Source organism: Folsomia candida, unplaced genomic scaffold (genome assembly GCF_002217175.1).
Source record: "Folsomia candida strain VU population unplaced genomic scaffold, ASM221717v1 Fcan01_Sc005, whole genome shotgun sequence".
NCBI classification, from domain to species: Eukaryota; Metazoa; Arthropoda; class Collembola; order Entomobryomorpha; family Isotomidae; genus Folsomia; species Folsomia candida.
Window position 1 is genome coordinate 2,182,450 of NW_019091197.1, and position 23,170 is coordinate 2,205,619.

The 23,170-nt window shown below is 36.1% G+C and overlaps 6 protein-coding genes across 7 annotated transcripts; 1 reads left to right on the forward strand and 5 right to left on the reverse strand.

Annotated features, from left to right (window-relative positions):
- The first annotated feature begins 1,945 nt into the window (after window positions 1-1,945).
- On the forward strand, window positions 1,946-4,881 carry LOC118435654. The gene is made up of 2 exons (XM_035852017.1): window positions 1,946-2,282; window positions 3,686-4,881. Exons 1-2 carry the CDS (start codon window positions 2,002-2,004, stop codon window positions 4,125-4,127), a joined length of 723 nt encoding a protein of 240 aa, XP_035707910.1. The 5' UTR covers window positions 1,946-2,001; the 3' UTR covers window positions 4,128-4,881.
- On the reverse strand, window positions 4,781-6,584 carry LOC118435653. Its single transcript, XM_035852016.1, has 4 exons — window positions 6,154-6,584; window positions 5,447-5,856; window positions 4,944-5,099; window positions 4,781-4,875 (listed from the first exon to the last, which is right to left on the reverse strand). The coding sequence occupies exons 1-4, from the start codon at window positions 6,467-6,469 to the stop codon at window positions 4,813-4,815; spliced, it is 945 nt and encodes a 314-aa protein (XP_035707909.1). The 5' UTR covers window positions 6,470-6,584; the 3' UTR covers window positions 4,781-4,812.
- A 1,933-nt stretch (window positions 6,585-8,517) lies between these two features.
- On the reverse strand, window positions 8,518-9,849 carry LOC118435706. The gene is made up of 4 exons (XM_035852100.1): window positions 9,291-9,849; window positions 9,025-9,123; window positions 8,769-8,936; window positions 8,518-8,694 (listed from the first exon to the last, which is right to left on the reverse strand). The coding sequence occupies exons 1-4, from the start codon at window positions 9,810-9,812 to the stop codon at window positions 8,572-8,574; spliced, it is 912 nt and encodes a 303-aa protein (XP_035707993.1). The 5' UTR covers window positions 9,813-9,849; the 3' UTR covers window positions 8,518-8,571.
- A 332-nt stretch (window positions 9,850-10,181) lies between these two features.
- LOC110849836 lies at window positions 10,182-13,127 on the reverse strand. Its single transcript, XM_022097295.2, has 4 exons — window positions 12,931-13,127; window positions 12,367-12,860; window positions 11,411-11,859; window positions 10,182-11,118 (listed from the first exon to the last, which is right to left on the reverse strand). Exons 1-4 carry the CDS (start codon window positions 12,985-12,987, stop codon window positions 10,841-10,843), a joined length of 1,278 nt encoding a protein of 425 aa, XP_021952987.1. The 5' UTR covers window positions 12,988-13,127; the 3' UTR covers window positions 10,182-10,840.
- Window positions 13,128-14,745: 1,618 nt separating this feature from the next.
- On the reverse strand, window positions 14,746-16,667 carry LOC110849900 (tyrosine-protein kinase SRK3). 2 transcript variants are annotated; one of them, XM_022097372.2, is made up of 7 exons: window positions 16,403-16,667; window positions 16,192-16,335; window positions 15,629-15,720; window positions 15,463-15,560; window positions 15,287-15,407; window positions 15,054-15,227; window positions 14,746-14,987 (listed from the first exon to the last, which is right to left on the reverse strand). In XM_022097372.2, the coding sequence occupies exons 1-7, from the start codon at window positions 16,491-16,493 to the stop codon at window positions 14,820-14,822; spliced, it is 888 nt and encodes a 295-aa protein (XP_021953064.1). In that variant the 5' UTR covers window positions 16,494-16,667; the 3' UTR covers window positions 14,746-14,819. The 2 variants fall into 2 exon arrangements, with proteins under 2 accessions (XP_021953064.1, XP_021953065.1); XM_022097373.2 differs by having other exon boundaries at window positions 15,054-15,224; window positions 16,403-16,666.
- Window positions 16,668-16,892: 225 nt separating this feature from the next.
- Window positions 16,893-18,692, reverse strand: LOC118435714. The gene is made up of 4 exons (XM_035852110.1): window positions 18,435-18,692; window positions 18,051-18,323; window positions 17,669-17,788; window positions 16,893-17,595 (listed from the first exon to the last, which is right to left on the reverse strand). The coding sequence occupies exons 1-4, from the start codon at window positions 18,435-18,437 to the stop codon at window positions 17,476-17,478; spliced, it is 516 nt and encodes a 171-aa protein (XP_035708003.1). The 5' UTR covers window positions 18,438-18,692; the 3' UTR covers window positions 16,893-17,475.
- Window positions 18,693-23,170: the final 4,478 nt, after the last annotated feature.

Sequence of the window (23,170 nt, forward strand, 5' to 3'; positions counted from 1 at the left end):
GGAGAATTTCATTAATACGTATATACGACATCGAATACCTATGTATGTGAATATGTATGTACGTATTTTGCTTATCCATTACGTAGCCACTTCTTGGCCTTACAAAGTTGATGACAAAATTCTATAACTATTGACCAACAGACAGCGCAGATCATAAATCACTACGCGGAGAAAGCAGGTACACTTTACAGATTATTAAATGCCCATTGTTACAAAGAATCTGGCATATGCAATCCTATTCAATCCAATAAAATGTATACGTGCGTCTTCAACTAGTGAACTTACATACTGCACTTAAAAGTTTCTAGGTGGATATGTTTCCAATATTTCCTGATATGAGCCTATTACAGATTGTATAATATATTCCTATATACATATGTATGTACATATACCCGTCCTGTTATCCCGTCCTGATGTAACCATGCGCCAATTTTAGAATTACCGATTCGACTTTCGGCTTTGTTGTGATTGGCTAATTGCTAGGTTTGGTTGGTTGCGTAATTTTCCATGTAACATTGTCCGGCCACAATTTGATGCTATGCACTTGGAGGAAAGTTGTGTAAGCACTAAATATCAGATAAAATAAAAAAAACTGAATGGAAATTTACCACCTTGATTAGATACGTAACCAAATGAGGTGAATATATATGTAACAAGAAGCAACATTTAGTTCAAAATATGTCAATTATGTATAACACTGTTCCACCTTCTCTGGTCGGATTTTGTTCCAGAAAAAGTGGTCTTGTCGCAGAGGTATTAAATTTGTAAAGTCCATTGGCAAAAACATGTCTGATAAACATAATCTCTCCTTGGATGACGTAAACTAGATACGACACTCTTAGAAATCCAGTATTAAAATAGTACCAAGTTGTACTCCTACAAGAATGTACCACAGTGGTACTGAAAAGTAGTGAAAAGTAATATTGAGTAGTAATACCTCGGTTCTTAAGATTAGCCATATCGCCAGCAAATTTTAACGGACCCATACAATTTTAATACCATGCGGTAGCACTTTAATACCGAGAAATCAAGATCAACATGACTATACCCGATTTCTAACTGTGTACTCTCCACGTATAAAAGGGAGCGACAGCTTTCCAGCGTCCTTTCTTACTACAAAAATACCTCGAGTATCGATCAAATTCAAGGAGTTCGAAAATTTGCAAATTCTTCTCAAAATTTTTATGTACTTACGAAAAAAATATATTATTTGGAAAATCCTGCAATATTTCCTAGTTATACGCCACAAGCGTAATTATTCCCATAAAACGAAGCCCACCTTGGCCTCGCCAAAGTTTCCGGATATGTCGACCCCTCTGGGTTCCGGATATTTGAAACATCTCCGACGCCACATGCGAATTTTGGACTTTCTGAAATGCTTCCCCTTGGAATTAAGTCCCGGCGAGGATCGAATTGTTGTGAGCAAAAGTCGGTTGAAAAAATATGTCATGTGGTTTTCTCCAATATTTGAGTCGTTTTATCTCATCTGTGCCCTGACCGTGGTGCGGAACGACTGGAAGAACAAATGCCTCGGGAAAGCGGTCGAAGGTGCGATGATTGTCAATGTTATACTGTTACTAAATATTTGGAGCTTTGGGGTACGTCCAAACATGACAGCGATGTCTGTAGTCAATTCTGACTTAAAATTTGCGGAAAAATTCAAAGGTAATGATTTAAAATTTCAGTATTTTTCATATGCACGCATTTGAAATTGCTACGAAGCAATTTACGTAGTCCTTGGTAACTTTGTAAATTCCGTGCGTTTTGCAAAATAATTTTATAAAGTCTTATAAAATATGTAAAAGGGCGCCCTTGATTTGAGTAAGTTTACAAAAATTTGTGAGCTATATAATTTTCCTAAAATTTTTTAAAAATTTGTAAGTTGACGGAATTTGCGAATTTCACAATGTCAATTTCACAGTCTGTGAATTGCCTCTAAATTTTTAAATTTTAGCTGCGAATTTCAAAAAGATACGGACAGACCGCTGGTTGGAAGGATTCATGGTGATCGCATCCATCGTGGGGTTCGCGTCTGGCTTCATAAATTTAGGACGCGTAATTGTGGATCATTGTGCGCCTCCTTTTCTGGGCGCGTACTTTCTTAAGTGTCCCATTTGCTCGGGACCTAATCCTAAGGTCAATTATGCAACTTGGATTCCCATGCTGATGATGGATTTCTACTTCGTGTTCACCATTATGCACAAAGGATTCTTTTATCCAATCCATGTCGTATTTCCTACAACAGGGAGGATGGTGGATTACTTGGAAATCATCATAAGAAAGTAAGTGTATGTACATTGGGCGTCAGTGTTTTAAATTTTACCACCTGGTTTGATTTTTACCATCACAGTGGTAAAAAGTGGTAAAAAGTGGTAAAATGGTAAAAAGTGGTATAAACTGGTAACAAGTGGTAAAAACTCAGGATTGGTCAATTTACAGTGTGGGAAAGTCAAATTAAATATTTTTAATAATATCTTAAATACTTTGTGGTTCGATATTCTCATCTTCATTACATTCCCATCTTATTTAATAAGCATACTATAAATTATAAAACTAAAGTATACTGACCATAAGAAATGTATATTTTTTCAGAGTTTTACACATTTTTAAACTTTCTTGTAAACCGTTTACATTAACAATCTAAATTAAGTGTGTCCTAGTCCTAGCGCATCAATTGCCAGAGAACAAAGTTTATATCATCTTAATACTGTGAGAATAACAATTTATGACTTTTATACTACTCACTATATGTCTATTGTATATGTACATGTATGCATATGTATATACATGTAATAAATAAATACCATGCCTGGTATTTATTTCAACTATTGTGAATACCGACGGCTCCTTAAATATGTACATATATTTATTTTAAGGTTATTTATTGTATCAACCTATAAAATAATTAGTTTTTGTAAATTATAGTGAACTTTATATGGTAAAGTTTGTCTCACAATACTCCAAATAGGTTTATACCACTTCATACCACTTTATACCGCTTTACCCGATTTTTGTTAGGTGGTAAATACCAGTTTTTACCAGTGGTATATACCACTAGGTAAATACCACTAGGTAAATACCACTTTAAACACTGTTGGGCGTACTCATGTCAAAATATTATATTTCAACACTGTGAAAACAACACTGAGGGTATTCAAAATTGCCTTCGTACCATTACGTATTGCTGGTGCCGTAAAATAGTTTACCAAAAAACAAGGGGTCAGGGTCAACGTTCCTAAAAATGGTAATCTTAGTAACGCAATTTTGATGACAAAATCTCCTATCCGTCGTAACTTATTTTACGATATGAAGAATACTATTACGAAATAATGAAATGAATGCCCATTTGCTGGACAAATTTTGGAACAAAAACTAAATAGTTGTGGTCTTGCAGTGAAAAACTTATTCAAAATCTTGCAATTTTCAGGGCTTGATAAATTGTGTCATGTAATATAGCATATGTATGTAAAGGTTAGGGGCCGTCCATAAATTACTAACGCCAAAATCGCGATTTTCCAGACATGGGGCCTCCTTTAGCATATGCAACATCGGCACGATATCATTAGAGCCTTAGACCCCCACCTCTCGCGTTACGTATATGCAAATGCACCCATGTGTTGCAAAAGAAATGCTCATCGTACTAAAATTTCACATGGTTTCTGAGTCGAAAAATTATTCATTGCAGTTCATCCTCCGAAAGTCTTCGGCTGTACAGAGGCGTCCAAATTCTGGAAGCACAACTGAACGACTATGCTCGAATTCGCGTCATGCCCGCGTTCATGTCGGGGGTCCCCTTTGTCGAGGTTTTGAGTCTCTTTGTAATCATCAAGCTGCACGATCAAGTCCCCCTCCCTGGATTTCTCCTCTTCCCCGAAGGATTCATCACGGCGGGATCGGCCCTGATCGTCTACGAAACCGTGGCCGCCATCCTGAACACCAAATCGGTTCAAACTATCGATATTTGGAAGCAACGTTTCAGCCGGGGCAAAGCGAAACGGAGAGAAGTGAAGTCGTTGAGGCCGTTGATGGTTAAATTTGGGTCAAATTACATCGACAAAGGGACGCCGTTAATTACGCAAGACTTTTGCATTAACCAAACCGTGTCCATGTTGTTGATGAAGCGGTAGTAAATAAGTAAATGCGTGGCTAGTTACGTATGTAGGGAATCTAGTAGATGTAGATTATGTACCTGTGTATAAGTATACGTACGTACCTATGTTAAAAGATGCATTAGTTATCCAGTAACTACATAACATACGGGTAAATTTATAATTAGACTTAAAAATTTGAGCCATTCAGCATGTTGTTGGATGCTTTGTCGATTAGAGGTTATCAAAGCTTTTGAAGGTAGACTGACGGAGAGTGGAGAGCGTACTCTGGATATCATCCTATGTATTTCGCACCACAACTCATTCAGTAAACTTGCAAAACTCTAAAAATGTGTGTCGTGGGTCGTGGGGGGATTCGCAAAATATGACTTCACAAATCTATTTACTTCTAAACAAACCATTTTGATGTTGTTTCCATTTCTCTCGCTGGTGATGAGGATGAGTGCGAAATAATTTTGCGAAATAAAAACATGCCCCTTGCTGGATAAACTTGCGAAAAAAATTCCATGGTTTTGCAGCTCAAGTTTTGCGAAATCTTGTAAAATTCGCAACACTTCACAAGTTATGTTGCTATGCACAATTTTCGAGATATGATACGGTTAGTTGTGTGGCCTCTGTATTTATAAGCACATTGATAACAGTTCTGTTAAAATGGAGAATAAGAACATGCGTTTACTGTAGAATAAAATTTATTCGATAAAAGTTACACCGCTTTTGACTGAAATTGTACACTGATTATGAAATATGTTAATAAAGTGTTGCACACCTGAAAGAAAATTCATTATCTTTTATATGGACGAAAAAATGCTCTTCTGAAAATCATAATTTACTAACCGCTGACACGAAGGAGTAGTTAATTAGGAAGAATCCGTTTCCACTCAACCCGTAAGAATGAGTGCTCAATTGAACCCTGATGCTAATCAGGTCCAGGTGTGAACCTGGATTTCTTGCCAGGTTGGAATTGATCAGGATGAATTTTGCTTTGTCCATCTGTCCAGAAAAATGACATTTTTCGGTTGAAAATAAATAAATATGCACAAGCATGTGGTCACTCTGGATTTGTTAGTATTCGCATCACTATAAAACTTGCGAAGATAAAGTTGCGAAGATATGTTGCGATGGCTTTCATGAAGTTGACGTGAATACCACCAGTACATATAGATTTTACGAAATTTTATGAAGTTTTTTCGTATTTGGGGTTAACATTAATCATAAGTCTGTTACGGATTTTTACACATAAGTACATATTCATCTACGATAAGTAAATTTCAAAAACGTCTTTAGTTTTCGAACTTTACCCGAAAAAGTCAGTCAAATTTTGAACCTAAAATACTCACCATTCCCACAATTTCTGCACAAAAGTAGAAAACTGAACAGATCAGGAGGAAGGACAGGGTCATCTTGACCTTCATGTAGGCGCACTGCCCATCAAAGACGGCGATCTCCTTGAGGTACACGGCATAGAAGGAGAACGCTTCCAACACATAGGTCAACATGACTCGGGCAAACGTCTCGTTCATCAGCTCGATCAGTTTGCACGCCTCGAAATATTTCGTCAACGCGGAGGCGAACGAGGTCTCGTTGGTGATCCGAGTTTCCAGCAGAATTTCGTAATACGACCGAATTGCGAGGTAGAGGAGAAGAACGAGGCAGAAAATTACCGTGTCGGTCGAATAGCTCAGCATAATTCGGGCGTAGAGCAGAATCATGTAGACGGCGTAGTTCAGGTAGAATTGGAATTCGGTATCTGGGGGGAAAGTGGAATTATAAAAATTTTACAAGTTTAAGCAAATTTGTGCAAGTATTTAAAATTTCTGTGTAAACTTTGCAAGTAAACATTGACAAGACTTCTTAATCGTAAATTGATATGCAAATTTACTAGATTTTTTCCGTGTGAATACCAATATTATAAATTAGCTACATAGCCGACGAAACTACTCGGAAAAAAGTTTCCAGTTTTAAAATGTTTCAACTTAATTGTACAAAATTTAAACGTTACAAGCATCATGCAAAACCCACCGCCAAGCATCAAAAATTTACATACCATTAGCATAACCTGTATCCAAGTTACGACTTAATTCGCACGCTTTCGGATTAAAGAACGGACTGCTCAATTCTATCACGACGTTTTGCAGGGTATCGTTTCCCGCCGGTTTTTCATGCACGACGACCACGTCGAGGAGTCCCATTCCGAGGAAGATGCACGGAATTAGGGTAGCCAGCCAGACGGGGGCTGCCCTCTTACCATGACCTGGGCAGGATTTAGACCCGTATTGTTTAATCAGGCGGACAAACTCGGATTTTCTGGTCCAAATGAGATGAACAAAGTTGAAATGATGGACGCAAGTACAGCTTTGCATCAAGAGACGGAGATAGTCAAGTGGATTGTTGGACGTTCGAGACACGTGGGATTGTACAGCTTCGCTGCAGTAGACGAACAGTGCGAGGATGTGTGTACCCGCACAGATCGGCTGGATTAAATTAGGATACAATTAGTTATGAAACAGTAAAGATATTTAAGTCGTGCGAAGTTTTCACTTTTACACCGTTATGTAAAAATCTAGCATATTTAGTAACACAGGCATTGATTTCTCAGTACTAAAGTTGCTACCGCATGTTATTATGATTATACCAGACCTTAAAAATTTCCTACCGATATTGTATAACTTTAATACCGAGCTATTGCAACTTAAACTTATCAATACCACTTTAGCATAGTCATAAATATATGAATACCGCTTGGTATTATTTTAAAACCATGGTTTTAAAATAATACCAAATAAATTTCTTATAGGATAGAAATTTTGGTGACAAAATTTAAATTGCAAACAGAAATGGGAGCAAGCCTGTAACGTGACAAAAAAGGGGCAAATACAAATTTTGGAAGAATCTATCTATTGAATTTCTGTATTTAAAATGGGAAAAGTTTTGAATCGGTAGTAAAGTAAATTTCATACCGTATGGAATATCTTTTCTACAAGGTGATGAAAGTTGCATGGTGCAATTTCCGAGATTTGAATGGATTCGTGGTCAAGATGTTTAGAGATCTTGTACGGGTAGAGGACCATGTAATACAAAATATTTAGCGGAATGAGGACAAGATTTTCAAACCGCTTTTTAAAAAACAGAGACATCATCTTAAGGCCTTTAAGGAAAGTACTGAAGCGGAGATAAAGAGTGGATGTGTGAAATTGGCGAGAAACTGAGGAAAAGTGGAAGGATGACGTATAATTTAGGTGCTCTAATGATGTTTGCTTAGCACAATGTATTGGATTCATTAGTTTTATTAAGGTTTCTTACTGCTGTTTTTTTTACTACGCATTTTAATATCGAGGAATTTAGGAAACATCCAAGATAACGGAAGGCTTGAGGTCGTTGGAATTTTTTTTGTTTTGTGACTTCTTAAGCATTTTTCGTAAGTATATATTTAGCAAGTTTTGTGTAAAATCGCCCAAAATCCGAATTTTTAATTTGATCGTGCCATACGTCCAAAAGCGTGTACATGAGTTTATCGTAATTACGACAGAGGGACAGACAGACCTGATGGTTTCATCAGCCCTGGTTAATACTATAATTATGCACTTGCATATGAATGATTAAAAGTTTGGAACCCTGTTTTTACCACAACATACTTACATATTCTCCTATTGAGGTAAAGGAAAAATTTGGCAAACTAAATAAATAAATAGACTTGTTAATGAAGAAAAACAGTCTAGCAAAATAGTACGTAATGAAATTAATTAGCGCATGATGAGGTATAATGTGTATGTAGGTTCGATAAACAATAACATGCACTAAAGAGTCTTCTCTCTCCATCCCAGTAATAAAGTGCATACTACTCAAGATTCGCTTCAAATGTGTATTTACAAATGTCTTTGTCCATCACAAACGGTAGCAAGTTGATCGACGTTAAGCTCATTATTAACAACTCGGCTCTCCAGACAATTATGCATGCACTTAAGTAAACATTCGCTCATAGAATAGTACACTCTAAATAAAGTTGTGTAAAATTTACTCAAGATCGAGTAAAATAGAGGATGATACCACAATTCGGTAAAACTTACCGCTGTGCAAAATTTTGCATGAGGCCCGACAAATTTTACATAACGTTGCATAATTTTTGTACAATTAGCTTGTCATTTTCTTTCTTATGTTCTCAACCTTGAGTAAATTTTCCACAACTTTATTTAGAGTTTTTCACAATTATTACGAGACACCAGGCTAAAGCATGTGAATTATTTTCGAGGAATTTCGACCCCCTTTTGACCCCATGGTCCAGTTCAAATTTTGATGAGAGGGGCAAGATGTCTTGACCCATACATCCACTTAAGCAAATTGATCACACTTTAGACAGACGATCCCGCATGCATGCGTCACATGTTTATAAATATAAAACTCCTAAATTAAATTTTGGGTATGCACAGTTTATTTATTCACAAATCTAATAGTAAGTAATGATTAGTTATCTTTTATAAAATACGTAGTCCGTTCCGCTATCGTGCAGCAAAATATATCCGTTTTCTTCAAGTAATGACTTTATTGCTTTGCTCCCTTCCGGGGCGAGGAAATGTTCAACCAGGATAATCTTAAATGAGGAAGGAAATTTTTTATCAAAAATTGTGTTAAGAAAATTTTATCCGATAAATGGTTTTGTCGCACCTTAATATCAAACTTGTTGAAGGGGAATGCCTTCAAAATTTTGTATTCGTGACCCTCGACATCCAAACTGAAAAAGTCGACGCGTTCTACATTCACGGCACGGAGAAGAGATTCCAACGGGAAACAGTTCACAATTCCGTCAGAATTGTAATAGTCTCGTTTAAATCCCTGCGAAATAATAATTAATTGCTCAATATTTCGGTAATTGTCTAATTGTTGCTTTAAGTTAAGTTAGTTATTCGGGCTATCTCATCACCCCCGCATCCAATGGGCTGTCGTATTTCCCACTTGGGTTAATTTTCCCATTCCCAATCCTCCAGTTTGGAAATTTATCTTTGTGCATGAGGAATTCAATCTGTAATTAAAAGTAGGAATTTTTCAAGAAATTTTAAGGAAATTAATGAGGTGATATCATTCGAGTTGTCAATTTTTATGTAAGAGTTTTTGTAAAATTTGTTGGTAAAAGTTTGATAGTTTACAGAATTTAGGGATTTTACAAAGTTACCAGTAAATTGCATATACCTGTTCTGGTTGTTTCCCTCCCAAGCAAATATCCGCCACCCAAGCATTCCTTCCCTTATTTTTTAACTTCTTCACCAAACTGGGCGACCCCTCGACCAACACGCCTGTCCAATTATGCTTCACCTCCAACTTGATCGTATTACTAATAAATTGCCCATCGTTTGCGCCACACTCCAAGAAGAACTTCCCCTTTGGAAGAACCTTTCCCCCGAATAAAATTTGCATCGCGCGTAGCACGTGGTAATTTAGGGGATGTAGCGTTTTAGGGTCAAAGTAGGTGCGGTTATGCGGGGGCGCGGTGAGGTGATGGTCTCGCAAATATTGCAAAATTAAGGGGTCACTAGGGCTTAATTCGTGTCCTGGGATTGGGTGGAATATTAAATTTGTGATGTCATTCTCCTCGTTGGAAAATACTTTAATAGAAATGAGAACAATTATAGTGATAATTAACACGAGGGTAAGTCTGAGGAGAGTTATTGATTTTACGAGCTGGTGGAATATTTGGGTTACGAAGAGTGACATGATTATTATCGGGAATTTTTGGATGGGATAGGATTTCGACGACATGCTAGGATGAAGTGATTTTGATCATTGGTTTCACCGTATTTCGTGTAATAAATATTTCACGGTCTTGATTTTATGGTAGTGTCTAGTGTGCAGAAATGCCACATTTCTTTGCTTTACATGATCTGTCAGAATGAGGGACCATGCTTGAAGGATTTTCGTGTTTTTAATTTTGACCCCCCACAAACGGACTATGTCCCATAAAATAGGTGGCGTGTGAACGATATGTCAAAATCCTGAAAAAGGAACCCCACAAATTGATTACATTCTTCATGTTGGGTCCCTGAGCAATTGAGGGAAAAACTTATGAAATGAGATCTGTAACAATTATGGGAAGGAAATTCATCCGTGCAGAACGGGATAGATTTTATTGATCGGATTTTCTTGCTGAGGAGTGCATTATTTTTGCATATAGATTTATGTATAGTTAGACTTACATATTTATGTATGTAAACTTTATCACAGAAATTTGGGCTATATGAATAGCTCACATATTGGACAAAAATTTGGATTAATACTTATTGTTGTTTAATAAATTAAATTTGTACCTCCTACATAGGTACGTAACCCTGGCAGCTACCTTATCCACCTTATCTTGCAATAACCTTATCCTAATATACTTACAGATATATTATGTACAATGTACATACATATTGTACCTAGTGCATTTATGCAGATGTTGCATAAGACCAAGAAAGCTAAAAGTGAAGTAATGCAGCTTAAGTTTGTTGAATGAATTTAAGTTTCATGATAAGGTGATGTAAGAAATTTGATTATGTACATACATTCATGTATGTATACATCTATATGTATATATGTACAAAATCTGTTGAAGGTCTTACATTTAATTTTAAATTGCATTTTTCGTTTTTAATCATAATTATGCAATACATATTATGCATATACATACAAATTCATGTATCTTAAAATGCACGTAAATATTTAGCAACACGTTTTTGCACTCCTTTTGTGCTTTTAATGATCAATTATTTCTTACATAGAAGATTCCAATCGGTTAGTTCTGCAGTTGGGAAGTTTTTCCTGAAAATCTCTCCAAGATTTTCAGCCCACTTTTGACCCTGTCTCTTTATCCAGATGTTGCATTGCTTGTCTCTGATGTTTAAATCCACGCATTTCAATTGTGTGGCATCCCATTCCTCGCATGGTGTGAGAAATCTGCTAAGTGCATCACCCCAAAGGTATGGCAGGTTCAATTTCAAAAGTTTTGGGAAAACAGCACCAGGTTGTGGTTTGATGTCGATTGCTGCAATTAATTATAAAACACAATTTACATCTGTTATCATTAGTTATCAAACTAAAGCTAAGAATAACAAATCAGGTATTCATTATTCCTTCGTATCCTTAATATCGCAAAATAATTTACGAAAAAAACAAGGGGTCCAGCTTCGTAAAATTCGTAACCTCAGTAACGCGATTTCTGCTGACAAAATCTCACCACGCTTACAAAATCTCGTAACCTTCGTAACTTATTTTGCGATACGAAGAATACTAAGGATACGAAGGAATAATGAATACCCTCAATAGTTTTAACTTACAAATATCTCCCAAAAAATCTGACGTGACTGTTAAGTACTTTAGACTTTTAATCCCTGGAATAGGAACTAGAATGACGTCCGGCTTTGGCTTCCATAAATTAACGAAGTTTAAGACAACTTTTTCCAACGTGGCTGAATGTTTTTGCAGCATGCTAGTCAAGATTGCGGCATCCTCGTCTTGGAACACTTGAACGCTTCCCGTCTCCCGTTTACCGTCGATGGACAGATTTAATACTTTTAGTTTTAGCCCGTCTGGGATATTTTGTAGTGGAGCCAGCCTCTCCTCATCGGTTATCATGAGGTGAATGGTAAGCTCTGTCAGGAGGGGGAAGGCGGATCGACCGTCGCCCCAGACTCCGAGGAGATGCCGCATCACTCCCTCGCGGTGGTGGGGTAGGCAGGAGAATGTGGAAACGTTCGGAAAAATTGAGGTGACCCAAAGGACAGCTCTAAAAATTTACAAAAACTCAATAACTCAATTCTATTTTTCGAGATTTTGTTTATAATTTCTCTAAATAATTTGGAAACAAATCGTCACCAGTGGAAAATAAGTAAAAAAAACTCGTGCATCTTGCACCATGCAGACGTGACGTCGTTATTTATAAAATGTATACTTTGATTTAAAACAAATCTTATATTCAGACAAGGGATGTGCATAAATATGCCACGGCTGAGTGAGGTGGGAGAATAAAAATTTTGCATGACAGGCCGATTTACGCCACACGTTAAAATGGAGTCCGAAAAATCAGGACTTTCGCGTGACATACTTTATGGACCTTCCTTAATAAAATATTCATTTTTAAAATAACGACAGTGAATCTGTTCGATACATGAGTTTCTGACTTATATTTCCTCCGCAGGTAACAAAACTTCTTCTTAATCAATACCCCAAAAATAGCACTATACCTCCGCAGGTGACAATTTGTCTCAAATTATTTAGAGTGTACTATACTTACGCCTTCCCCATATTTAGCATCTCTCCCCGATAAAATCCTAAGCTCAATTTCTCCACTGAGGGAAATACCTTGGTATAATTGTGACAATGGTTCTCATCAATTGCACCCCACCAAATTAACTCTTTAAGATTTGGCGAGCTGGTCAACAGGGTGAAAAAGTCGGCGAAATCAGGACCCTTTTCCAGGTTAATTTTCACCGTTAGCTTTGTAAGACAGGAGCCAATTTCCTCAAAAGCTTGGACGATGGTGGGATGCAAATTGTCGTCGATTCCTATCTGCAACTCGGTTATCTTCAGATACTCGATGGAGTCGAGCTTCTCCTCAATTTCGGTCTTCTTCTTGTCATCAGCTTTCTTAACGATGGAGCAGAGACTGAGGTCAATCCTGGCACGGGAGGCGATTGTTCGGCGGACGGCGTCATCCCAAACAGTGGAGACAAGACGAGTCGCCAAATACTGGCGGAAGGGGAGGTGTGTCAAAATTTTTGGGAGGATCTGTGAATAAATAGGGGTACATTTTATTAATTATCTTTAGGGAATAATTATTTTTGAGGAGTTTACATACCAATCCATTGCAGAGGACTAATTGCTCTAGGGAAACTATTTCTGCGTTCTGTTCCATGATTTTAATAGGTGTGAATTTATCTTGTTATAAATAATTATTATAGTATTTAACTTTTAAATAATTAATACTAATTTAAATACTGCTAAAGAAAGAGCAGCGATCCACTCCAGCTGATAAAAAAATGAGGAATGCAGACCAAGTGCAATGCCGGAGGATGAGTCATTGTACATATGTACATACATATATGTATATGGTATGTATATATGTACATATGCCCATAAAAAATCAGGAGATTTTGATCTACCTATGTATGTACATACGTAGATTTAGTAGCTGCGGATGCATGGGGACCATGTCCCCAAGGTTATCCCCATCATTTGGTATATGCCCCACCCTCTCTCTTATCCTAAAATGTTAATGTCCTCAGATTGTCCCACAGCTTCCGCGGTCAGGTAGATTACTCTGCATGGCAGATTGCATGCAACAGATGCGATAAAGACCTGTTGCAGTTGCATGAAACGGAGTAGAGGGTGCTTTAGAATTAACGCAACTTTTTTCATGTACGTTTATCTAATGATATCAGTTTACCCCAAATTCGAAATGACCGTAGTCATGTAACACATACATCTATGGTCTAAAATCCGAAAACCGGAAGTCGATATCTTTTACCGTTCCAAAATGAGGTCATAAACCACTGAGCAACTAGAAAAAGGTGTATGCCACTGCTACGAAAAATTGGTTAATCCAAGTTCCTTGGTTAACTCCAAGAAATTGAGCTGTAATTAACTTAAAAATTTACTAATTCCAAAATCGAAAATTTGTCATATACTACTGAGGTATTAGCTACAAAAAACTGCTAATCGCATAAAAATATCTGGTCGACCCATTAGTGTGGCAGCACCCAAAGTGACAAGATTCGTAAAAATAGAAATCTGCACGGTCGGAGCATAATTCGATTCCGTACCTGAAGTTATCAACTAACATAATACATTATTTTAAAGCTTAGAAGTTGTCCATTAAATCCTATAAGTTTTTATACGCTTACAAATACAGTGAAGAGTGAAATAAAAGCAACAAACCAGTTGACGGAAAAACGACTCGACCTGAAGTCATCAAAATTGGTCGTCCCGTACAACACGATTTACAGCCAAGATCATCAAAATAATTTTATTTCCACATGGCACAACTCTCCCAGCTTCAAGAAAACTACATAAGCAAAACTTGAAAATAAATCTAGGCAAAATTATCCCGCTCCGCCTGAAAATGAATCAAATGCAATTAACATGGGAGAGGTGAACAACGTTCCCAAATTTGCTCCAAACAAGACCTATCGAAGAATTTTTGTCTTTATCCAGCAAAGTATATCATAGTCGAAAACCTTTGGCCAAAAATTTGAACTTATTTCATAAAGTGTGGTCAATAAAAGCAAAAAAGGTAGCTCAAAACAGTGGCGAAGCACTTTTTGGGGCGTCTGACAAAGGCTTCTACAGATTGGACGGAAGTAGGTACATCAACCATTTGAAGCAAAAAATAATTAGTTTCAACCCTTGTCTTTCTTCGACCCTTCTTTCAACCCTTGTCTTTCTACAGAATATCGTTTACATAAATACTGTACTTTATTTTTTTATATGCAAATGAAGAAAGTTGCGTTAATTCTAAAGCACCCTCTATGATTCATTTCTATATGTATGTACTTACATATTGAGTGGATCGCACATTGTACATATGTATTTATCTTGCTCAAACATTATGCAGATTTTGTTTAAATACGCTACATAAATATTCCTGTAGATATGAATTTTACTATAAATAGAGAATTTGTGTACATAAAAAATATAACTTTATTAGCAAAAGTAAAATTTAATTGCTAACCATTAGTTAAAATTGGATTAGTTAAAATCCCCACTATCCACTAACACTTCTTTAATCATCTTGAAATTCCAGCGTAGCTCGGCCTCCCACAGCCAGCAATTTTCCATTATATTTTTAACGTAGGATTTTGCTTTAACGTCAAAGTGATCGGCAGGAGTATCTCTGCTCAATAAGGCTTGGATAACCTATTGGACAACAATTACATAAATTGTAAATTTTTGAAAATTAAAAAAAAATCTAATTTTAATCACCTCATCATCATCCAGACCGTCAAAGGGGGTTGAGCCCCTCGTCCAAATTTCAAAGAGCAGGACACCATAAGCCCAAATATCTCCTTTTCTCGAACAAGTCGGGACGCCGTCATTGCTTTCTGGCAGATTTTCCGGCGGCATCCACCTTATCGGACAGGGGAGACACTCACACTGCTAAACAATGAATTGTTAATTTACTAAATAAATATGGTAGTTAGTTAATAGGCATTTACATTATCGTCTTGGTCATGTTGACAGTAGTTGTTGGCACTATAATAATCGCTTTCATAGTCTTGGTAGAGTTTCCCGAAATCGCTGATTTTCACTCGGCCATTAGCTCCAACAAGACAATTCCTAAAGATTTCTTTTTGAAAAAATGAAAATTTTTTTTATTTTTTTAAAGTTGTACCTCGCAGCCAAATCTCCATGAATGGCGAAAGGACTGGCTATGTGATGCATGTATTCCATGCCACACACCACGTCGTAGGCCCAGCCCACCATGACTCGCTAAAATAAAGAATTGTACACTTTTAATTTAAATAGTTAATGAGTAAAAATAATTTAAAATAATTTACCACAGTTAAGGCGTGTCCAGGATAATTGTGAATGTGCTGTAAGAGATCGGTTTCCAGTAATTCGGTTATAATCCAAGGGTTGCCGTATTTAACTAAGAATGAATAAATTTGATTATTGTTAGAGAGCTAATGCGTACATAGGTCAGGGTAAAAAATTAAAGTTGTTTCATTGAATTATGGGAAAATTGGCAATACAAATTTTCATAATTTTTCGATACTTGCAAAAATCAATACAGCAGGTAGTTTCGAAAAATTCTTGTTATTTTATCTATTTCTCTGGTTAATTTCTGAAAATTGTTTTGAAATAATAAATTTTGTCATTTTTGAAACTCTTTTGTACGTTACAAGTTTAAATTTTGCTGAGATTCAAATGAAACGAAAATACTCGAATTTTTTGGAAATTTTGCAGATTTTCGCAAAAAACTGAATTTCTCCATGTTTTGCATATTCATCATTTTACATATTGCATATCTACTTCATGATTCGTTAAACCAATTAAATCGCAATTTAATTAACGTCACAATCAGTAAGTTAAATAAATTGAAATTTAATTAACTCCATACCTGGCGGTACAATTCCAACAAGTTTCAAAATGTTTGGGTGGTCAAGTCGCTGCATTTTATTTACTTCCGCCCAAACTTTGTCGCCCATTGGGTTGTCGTCGTCGTTCAAAATTTTTACGGCGACACCGCTACCATTCCAAATTGCTACACAAGCATAATCAAAATAATATTTAACATTGATACTTTAATACTGATTTTATTATTTACATACCTTTGTAAACATTCCCAAAAGCACCACCCCCGAGAAAATCGTGATTTTTATTAAAGGATAATTGATTCCTAGGAATTAGATAGTGTGCCATTTTAATATGATGATGTTATCCCTCGTCGAATTTTGTGTCAACTGACTTTCGTCGACGACTTAGGATTAATTCAACAATTTAAGTGAGAAACGTTTTGTACAAAATATTTAAACTAAAGAAAGACACATCTGGTTTTGTTTTATGATATGAGGTTTATTCAACTTGAGTTGGCCAAGGTCAACCTCATCGATTTATCCATCTCTCTTATAAAATCCACAGTATTTCATCTATGTACGTAAATATATTGCATGCATACATAGATCTGCATATTACGCACAATATGCAATTGTGCATTGCATCCATAGATCTCCCTCCATATATGCAAGGAAAATGTTCGTTCAAATTTCTGAAAGTCTTTGGATTTGGATAAGGTTTCACTGTTATCCAGATTAATTTTTAATATAATGTTTTATTTTATTTTGTCCGCATTTCGGATTTGATCACAAATCAGATAATTACATAATATGTCACGGAGACCGTCTCAGCGTCATATGGACTTCGATAACTCGAGATTACCATATACCGTCGTCGTGAATGTGATGTTCCTAATTTGTTCCAATGCGTGAAATTTGCTCCTTGCATCTTCTTGGCAATTGCCTTTAGTCACATCAAAAATTCCCTACCTTAAAATGTAGCATGAATTCCGCCCACGATCCTTTTAAAAGTTTCCAAACCCACGTCAAAAAAACAATTTGGGGCTTTTTGTCTTTCAAAGGCAGGAATTAAAAAAATACCCACGGACCACATATATTTAGTTAAATATTATTTAAGAAATTAGATTATGTACAAAATCTGTTAACTTACAAAGTTAAAAATTTATACATATCTGTTAACAAAGTTAAGAGAGTACAAATCAACTTACAAAGTTTTATTTTCTAAACGGTGGTAAAATGGCTGTTAAAATGTTTGCATAAATAGAGTAAGTTTTTTAATTGGAGATGCAAGAAGTAAAATTGCACATGGTCATAATTACATACAAATCTCAAACACCGAACAAATCTTGAATAATAAGCGTCGCACTTGGGGCTGCAAGCATCCATCGAGTCCACTTTTGGGGTCGTGACGCCTTCAGATGCACCAACTCATCGCGAGCTTGAACAAGCTGTAAATAAATTTGAGTTTGCAAATTTTGTTTCAAAATGAAAAATATAATCGCGCATAGTTTTGAAACGAACCTGCGAGTTGGTAAATTTTGTTTGTGCAGATTTTACAAAAGTGGTGCGTAGCTCGTCAACTTTATGCAAATGCGAGAAATCCGTTAAATTTGGCATTGAAAATTCTGTTGAGTTTTCGCCCTGAAATTAAATTAAATTAAATACTTATTAAATTAATTCCAATATAACGTATGTATGATATGCTCAAAATTTTCGTAATAAAGTAATTTTTTGTCGCGTTATTGTCCACAGTTTACAAAATTACGAGGCTGGATTGATTTATGTACATACATAAATATGCAGGTGAATTTTGCCTCAAAAGATTTGTTTAATCAACAAAATTTGTAAAGTTTACAAGGTTTAAACACCTTCACGTTAAGCCTTTTCTGTAATAATTTCTTACCCCTTTGGCTTTAATTTCGGCCAGAAATCTTTCAGAAAAAATACTCCTTGTAGAATTAGAACCTAACCCTGATTCCACTTTTTCAGAAGTTTCACATGGGGCAGAAGATATCCATTTCTGACATTTTAGGTCTGACCCTGACCGATCTGGTTGACCCTTTGTGACACGTATTTTATTAGGCGGACCTTCATTTGAGACAAGCTTGCACTTCCTCCCCAGTGCTGGACGGGTTCGCACTTTATCAATTATATTGATAGTAGTGGCAGGACTGGCCTTAATTAAGTTCAAAAAATAAAACAAAACAAAATACACACTTTTTCAAATTTCAAATAAGTAAATGTAATATAAACTGTAAAATAGTGTAAAAACTTATGACCAAATTACCATGGCAACGAGTAGGAAAACGTGCAAATTATGAAGGATGCGTACACTATACTTCACATACAACCGAGCTACATACAACTGAATCAAACCTGAGGAAGTATTTAGATGTTAAATACAAAACGATGGAATGTTTTACCAGGTTTTTTCTTGGAATATTGGTCTACCGACGAAATAAAACTGCATGGACATGAATCTTCGAGTGTCCCGTCATTAAGAGACCATTCAGTAAGGATGTTATCCATTTGCACATAGTTTTAATCCTCACGCCCTTGTGGTAATGTAATCTACATCCACATGCTGTATACAATCCGCACGGGAGTCTTGACCCTTCAGATTCATCACATCTTTATGCACAGTCCCCTAGACGACGAAGAAGATATGCGAAATGCATGTTCATAAACGATATGTCGTTGCTCAATCTCTGCGTGTATATGAAATAAGTAATTTGCACTGTTATGTGATGGTGATGGGTTTTCATGGTGACACATATGCACTGAACTAGACAACTATGTACATACATTAGCATATGTACATGCATACATACTTACGGTGAATGATGATGTCATAGGTATTCCCCTTTGTCTGAAAAGGATGCAACACGAATAAAGCATGTATGTATGTATGGTGTTCAAGAACCCAGGTTTCATTTTCAAGGAAATCTGATAGCTCGTAAATTTGATTGCGTTAATATTTATATAGAACGTTTCACTGGATTCATGAGATCGTTGTGTGATTCGTGAAATGGTCTCATCTTCATGAGATTTAAAAACATTACTGCAAACTTATGGACTCGACATATCTCATAATTATGAACGGATGAACGGTGTCGGTGTTAGAGAGAGTGGTAGAGCAACAAATAATTATATTACATTTGTTAATTTATATTGTAAATATAACATAATATGTAAATAGGCATAATATTAGTATTCATATATGTACATATACATATGTTTGTTTATATATTTGTGCAAAAAAGCTGCCTTTTTGCCATTTCTAATGCTCTGACTTTAATGTGAAATCTTGACACAAAATATCAATTTTTTTTAAATTTAATATTTCATTTTTAGTTTTTACATATTTAATCGAACATATGTAGATGGTATGTATACATATAGCAATTTACAATCACACACTTCTGTAAGCACATGCAATTGTTCCAGCCTAAACAAACAAGTATGTAAATATTTAACATCTTTCAGAACGTGATTAACAAGTTGCACGTGTTCTCGGTCAAAACACTTATCACAATCGTCATCAAATTATGTCTAAAAGAGGTCCACTAACGTCGCGGACTGCCCCGTCAAAGGCGCGCTGGGCGGGAACACAGCGAAATTAAATTTCGAAAAAATTATTTTTGAATAGACCAAGTTATAAGCTTTCCGTTGATATATGTCACCAATTATTGAGTCATGGCTAAAACTAGAAAAACTTGGGTTGAAAGGTAAGAGTTGAAAAAAAGAGTGATTGAGTTTCACAAAAATCGAACAAATAATGATTCTAAAATCACTTGGCAATTTTTCTAGCAAGAAGGTATACCTCATTCAAATGTCAACTTTTACATAAAAAAGTACGAGGAATCCAATGAACTCAAATTCAAAGTCCCCACTGGTCGACCTGCAAAGCTAGCGACGACAAAAGTCAAAAATCGCATAAATAAAATCTTCAAAAATTATCCATTAACGACTGTCGAGAAATGAATTATAATTATTATATGTGTGTTATAAATTGATAAATGAAACGATTGTATGTATGTATGTATTTGGTAATTGTATGAAAATGTAAAATATGTATCACTTTTCCCCGTTATTTTAAGTGATCCGCTGCTGGAAATTGCATCAGCTTTTTTGCCAGAATATTCCAGAAGCAAGCAAGTGTGTAAGAGAGACTCGAGAAGAGAAGTAGTGTGAAAGGCAGTAAAAAAGTAGTTTTTAATTTGTCATTTTAATTTCTGAAAATTGCTAAAAATAAATAGATTTTTCCTGTGTGAAATTGATGACTAGTTTCTACATTTTCCTTTCCACGTTTTTAAACTCACTCGGAAGTCATAAAAATGGTAAAATACGGTACGCGACGTGACCGCGACATAATTGAGGAAACTTGATTAGGTCCGCGACCGTAATAACGACAATGGCTGCAGCGAAAAGTAAGGTCAAGATTTCAAAAAGCTATCTGAGCAAAATCGAAGTCCATAAACTAGGGATTACACCAAGGGCAAAAAAATCAGCACCGAATTACAAACCAACGAAACAGGAAAGGATTCATGCGTGCTGGAAGAAATTGTTGAAGAAGATTCGGGGAAACGTGGTCATCATGGACAATGAGCCCCACGTCACAGCCGACCCTTCAAATCTTCCAGGAACGCATTTTTTCCATAGTTCCAACCCCTGTGAAGTGAAATATGGAGACAAAGTCCAAAAGAAATACCAATTCCCAAAAAAATGAAGAATTTGGCAACGCATGTCTAGCATTGGTCATGTTTCCGATCCCGTCATTTTGGAGGGTACTGTAAACCAGGAGGTTTATTTTAAATCCTGCATTAAAGGGGGATTGAAATCGTTTATTAGTAAGGATCATAAAAAAATAAAGTTTTGCTTTGGCCTGACCTCTCAACTTCCCATGACGCCAAAAAGGTCACCGAGTACCGACATCTGAAAAAAATTGAATTTGTGCCAAAAAATGGAAACCCACCAAATTTTCCTCAACTGCGACCAATTGAGAAATTCTGGGCGCTGACTAAATCCAAATATTCTAAGCTTTCAGAAACGCCAGATACCTTACGAAAATTTAAGAATAGATGGAAGAAAAAGAGCTCGAAAGTAGGTGCAGTCTCTGCGCAGAATTTGATGCGAAATCTGAAGAAGAAAATACAATCTGTAGCAGATAGCGGAATTGAATCATTAAAATTTTAACTGTGTGGCAATCCAAACACTTTGGCAGTAAACATATGCAATTTTTTTGAAATTACATTAACTGTGTATAAAGTTCTGAGCTCTTGATTACATCAGTCCGCGACGTTAGTGGACATCTTTTAACTTGTCCAAACGGTCCAATCTGAATACCAACTGGCCTCAAGGACTTGACGACCTTCTTTTCCCACGATCCCCTCCTCAAGTCCTTTCCCGCCTTATATAAATACAAGTATGACCTTTGATACACCTTGGCTGCCTCAGGGATCAAAAATACAACAAACAAGAGAGCAATTAAACTCGAAGGGGGCACGAACAAATAAATCAGAAAGTTCATATGATCTCGCATCCGTATTGTCCCGTAAATTCCTAATATTAGAAAAGAAACTCCAAAGAATATTAACGGTGGGACGGCAAAATAACAAAAATTCTATTCGTGAATCCTATCCAGATCAATAATTGTCGATACAGTTTAATTTCACGAGCTTGAAAATTTCTCTCGCTGAAAACTACTCTCTTAGGGTTTAAATCGTTCAGAACTTGGAGCACTTCGCTGGCCGAGCATACCACCATCAGACCAATGATAAAAAAAGCATTGACTGCTTTGAACAAGACAATTAAACAAATTGTTAGCAAACTCGCTCGAATGAGAAATGCAGCCAACTTGAACACGATAGATGATAAAGATAAGATGCAAATTATGCTCCTTATTGGCGGGTAAAGGGGGTCGGCGCTGATCACTACGCCTGCTATAAGTATCATGTGCAAGGGATAATTTGTCAGCCAAATAACCACTTTCATAGCTCGTATCAAAATTCTGTAGTCCGGAGGAACCGCAATGGAGGAACTTGCGCGGATATCTGGAAAGAAATGAAGAACATATATTTGCAACACTTTTCGCGAAAAATTACCTACAAGAAATTGTTTTTTTTTTGCAAGTATAATTTCTTGCACGAGCGAAACAAATTCACGCAATAATCGCCCTACAAGTCGCTAGTCCATACAAGTAAAATATAATAGAGGCGTGACCCTCTGGCTTACGCCTATTCCAAGTGCAAAAAATTAAGAACCGCTTGCTAACAAGTTCGTGAAACATTTTACTATTGTTCGTCAATAAAAAATCTATAAACCTGAAAACTAAAAGTATCTTCGGAATTTAATTGTTAGAAATTATTATTTATAATTCTTCTAGCTAAAAAACAGCTTGTTAATACAGAACTAAAAAAATATATTTTTTTAAAATATTACCATATGCAAATTTCTTCAGGTCTTTAATCGGATTCATGATATTTATAAAAACAACACATCTATAGTCAATAACGAACGCCATATTTAGATGCGAAAGTAAGAGAGAGAAATGTTAAGACTAGAAGGGCATAAATTCTAATAATTTCTGAATCTTGTTCCTCATTTTCAAACGGAAATCCATTTTTCCACAACCACAACAAGCGCAGAAAGCAGTAAATTATGTGAAGAACAAATACTGCGAATGAAAAATGGACGAAGGTGGTTTCCTTCTTGGACAATGGGACATGAAACACTTCTTGTCGCCGAACCAACACCCGGAATGGGATTGGATTTCGATTTCGATACTGGTCTACGAAGGTTTTAAAAACTTGCCACATTTTAAAAATTACTGGAAACGTAGTGGTGGTTAAATAATAAGTATATATGTAATCATGCAGGTTCACTCAAGCTGTCTTCGTGACGTGAATGAATACAGTTTCAGAGAAAGTTTCTAGAAAAGTATAAAATGAAATAAATGGTAGAATAGGATATGAACATGGCGGGGTCTTGACAAAATTAAATTATTTAGATAAGCTACATTTA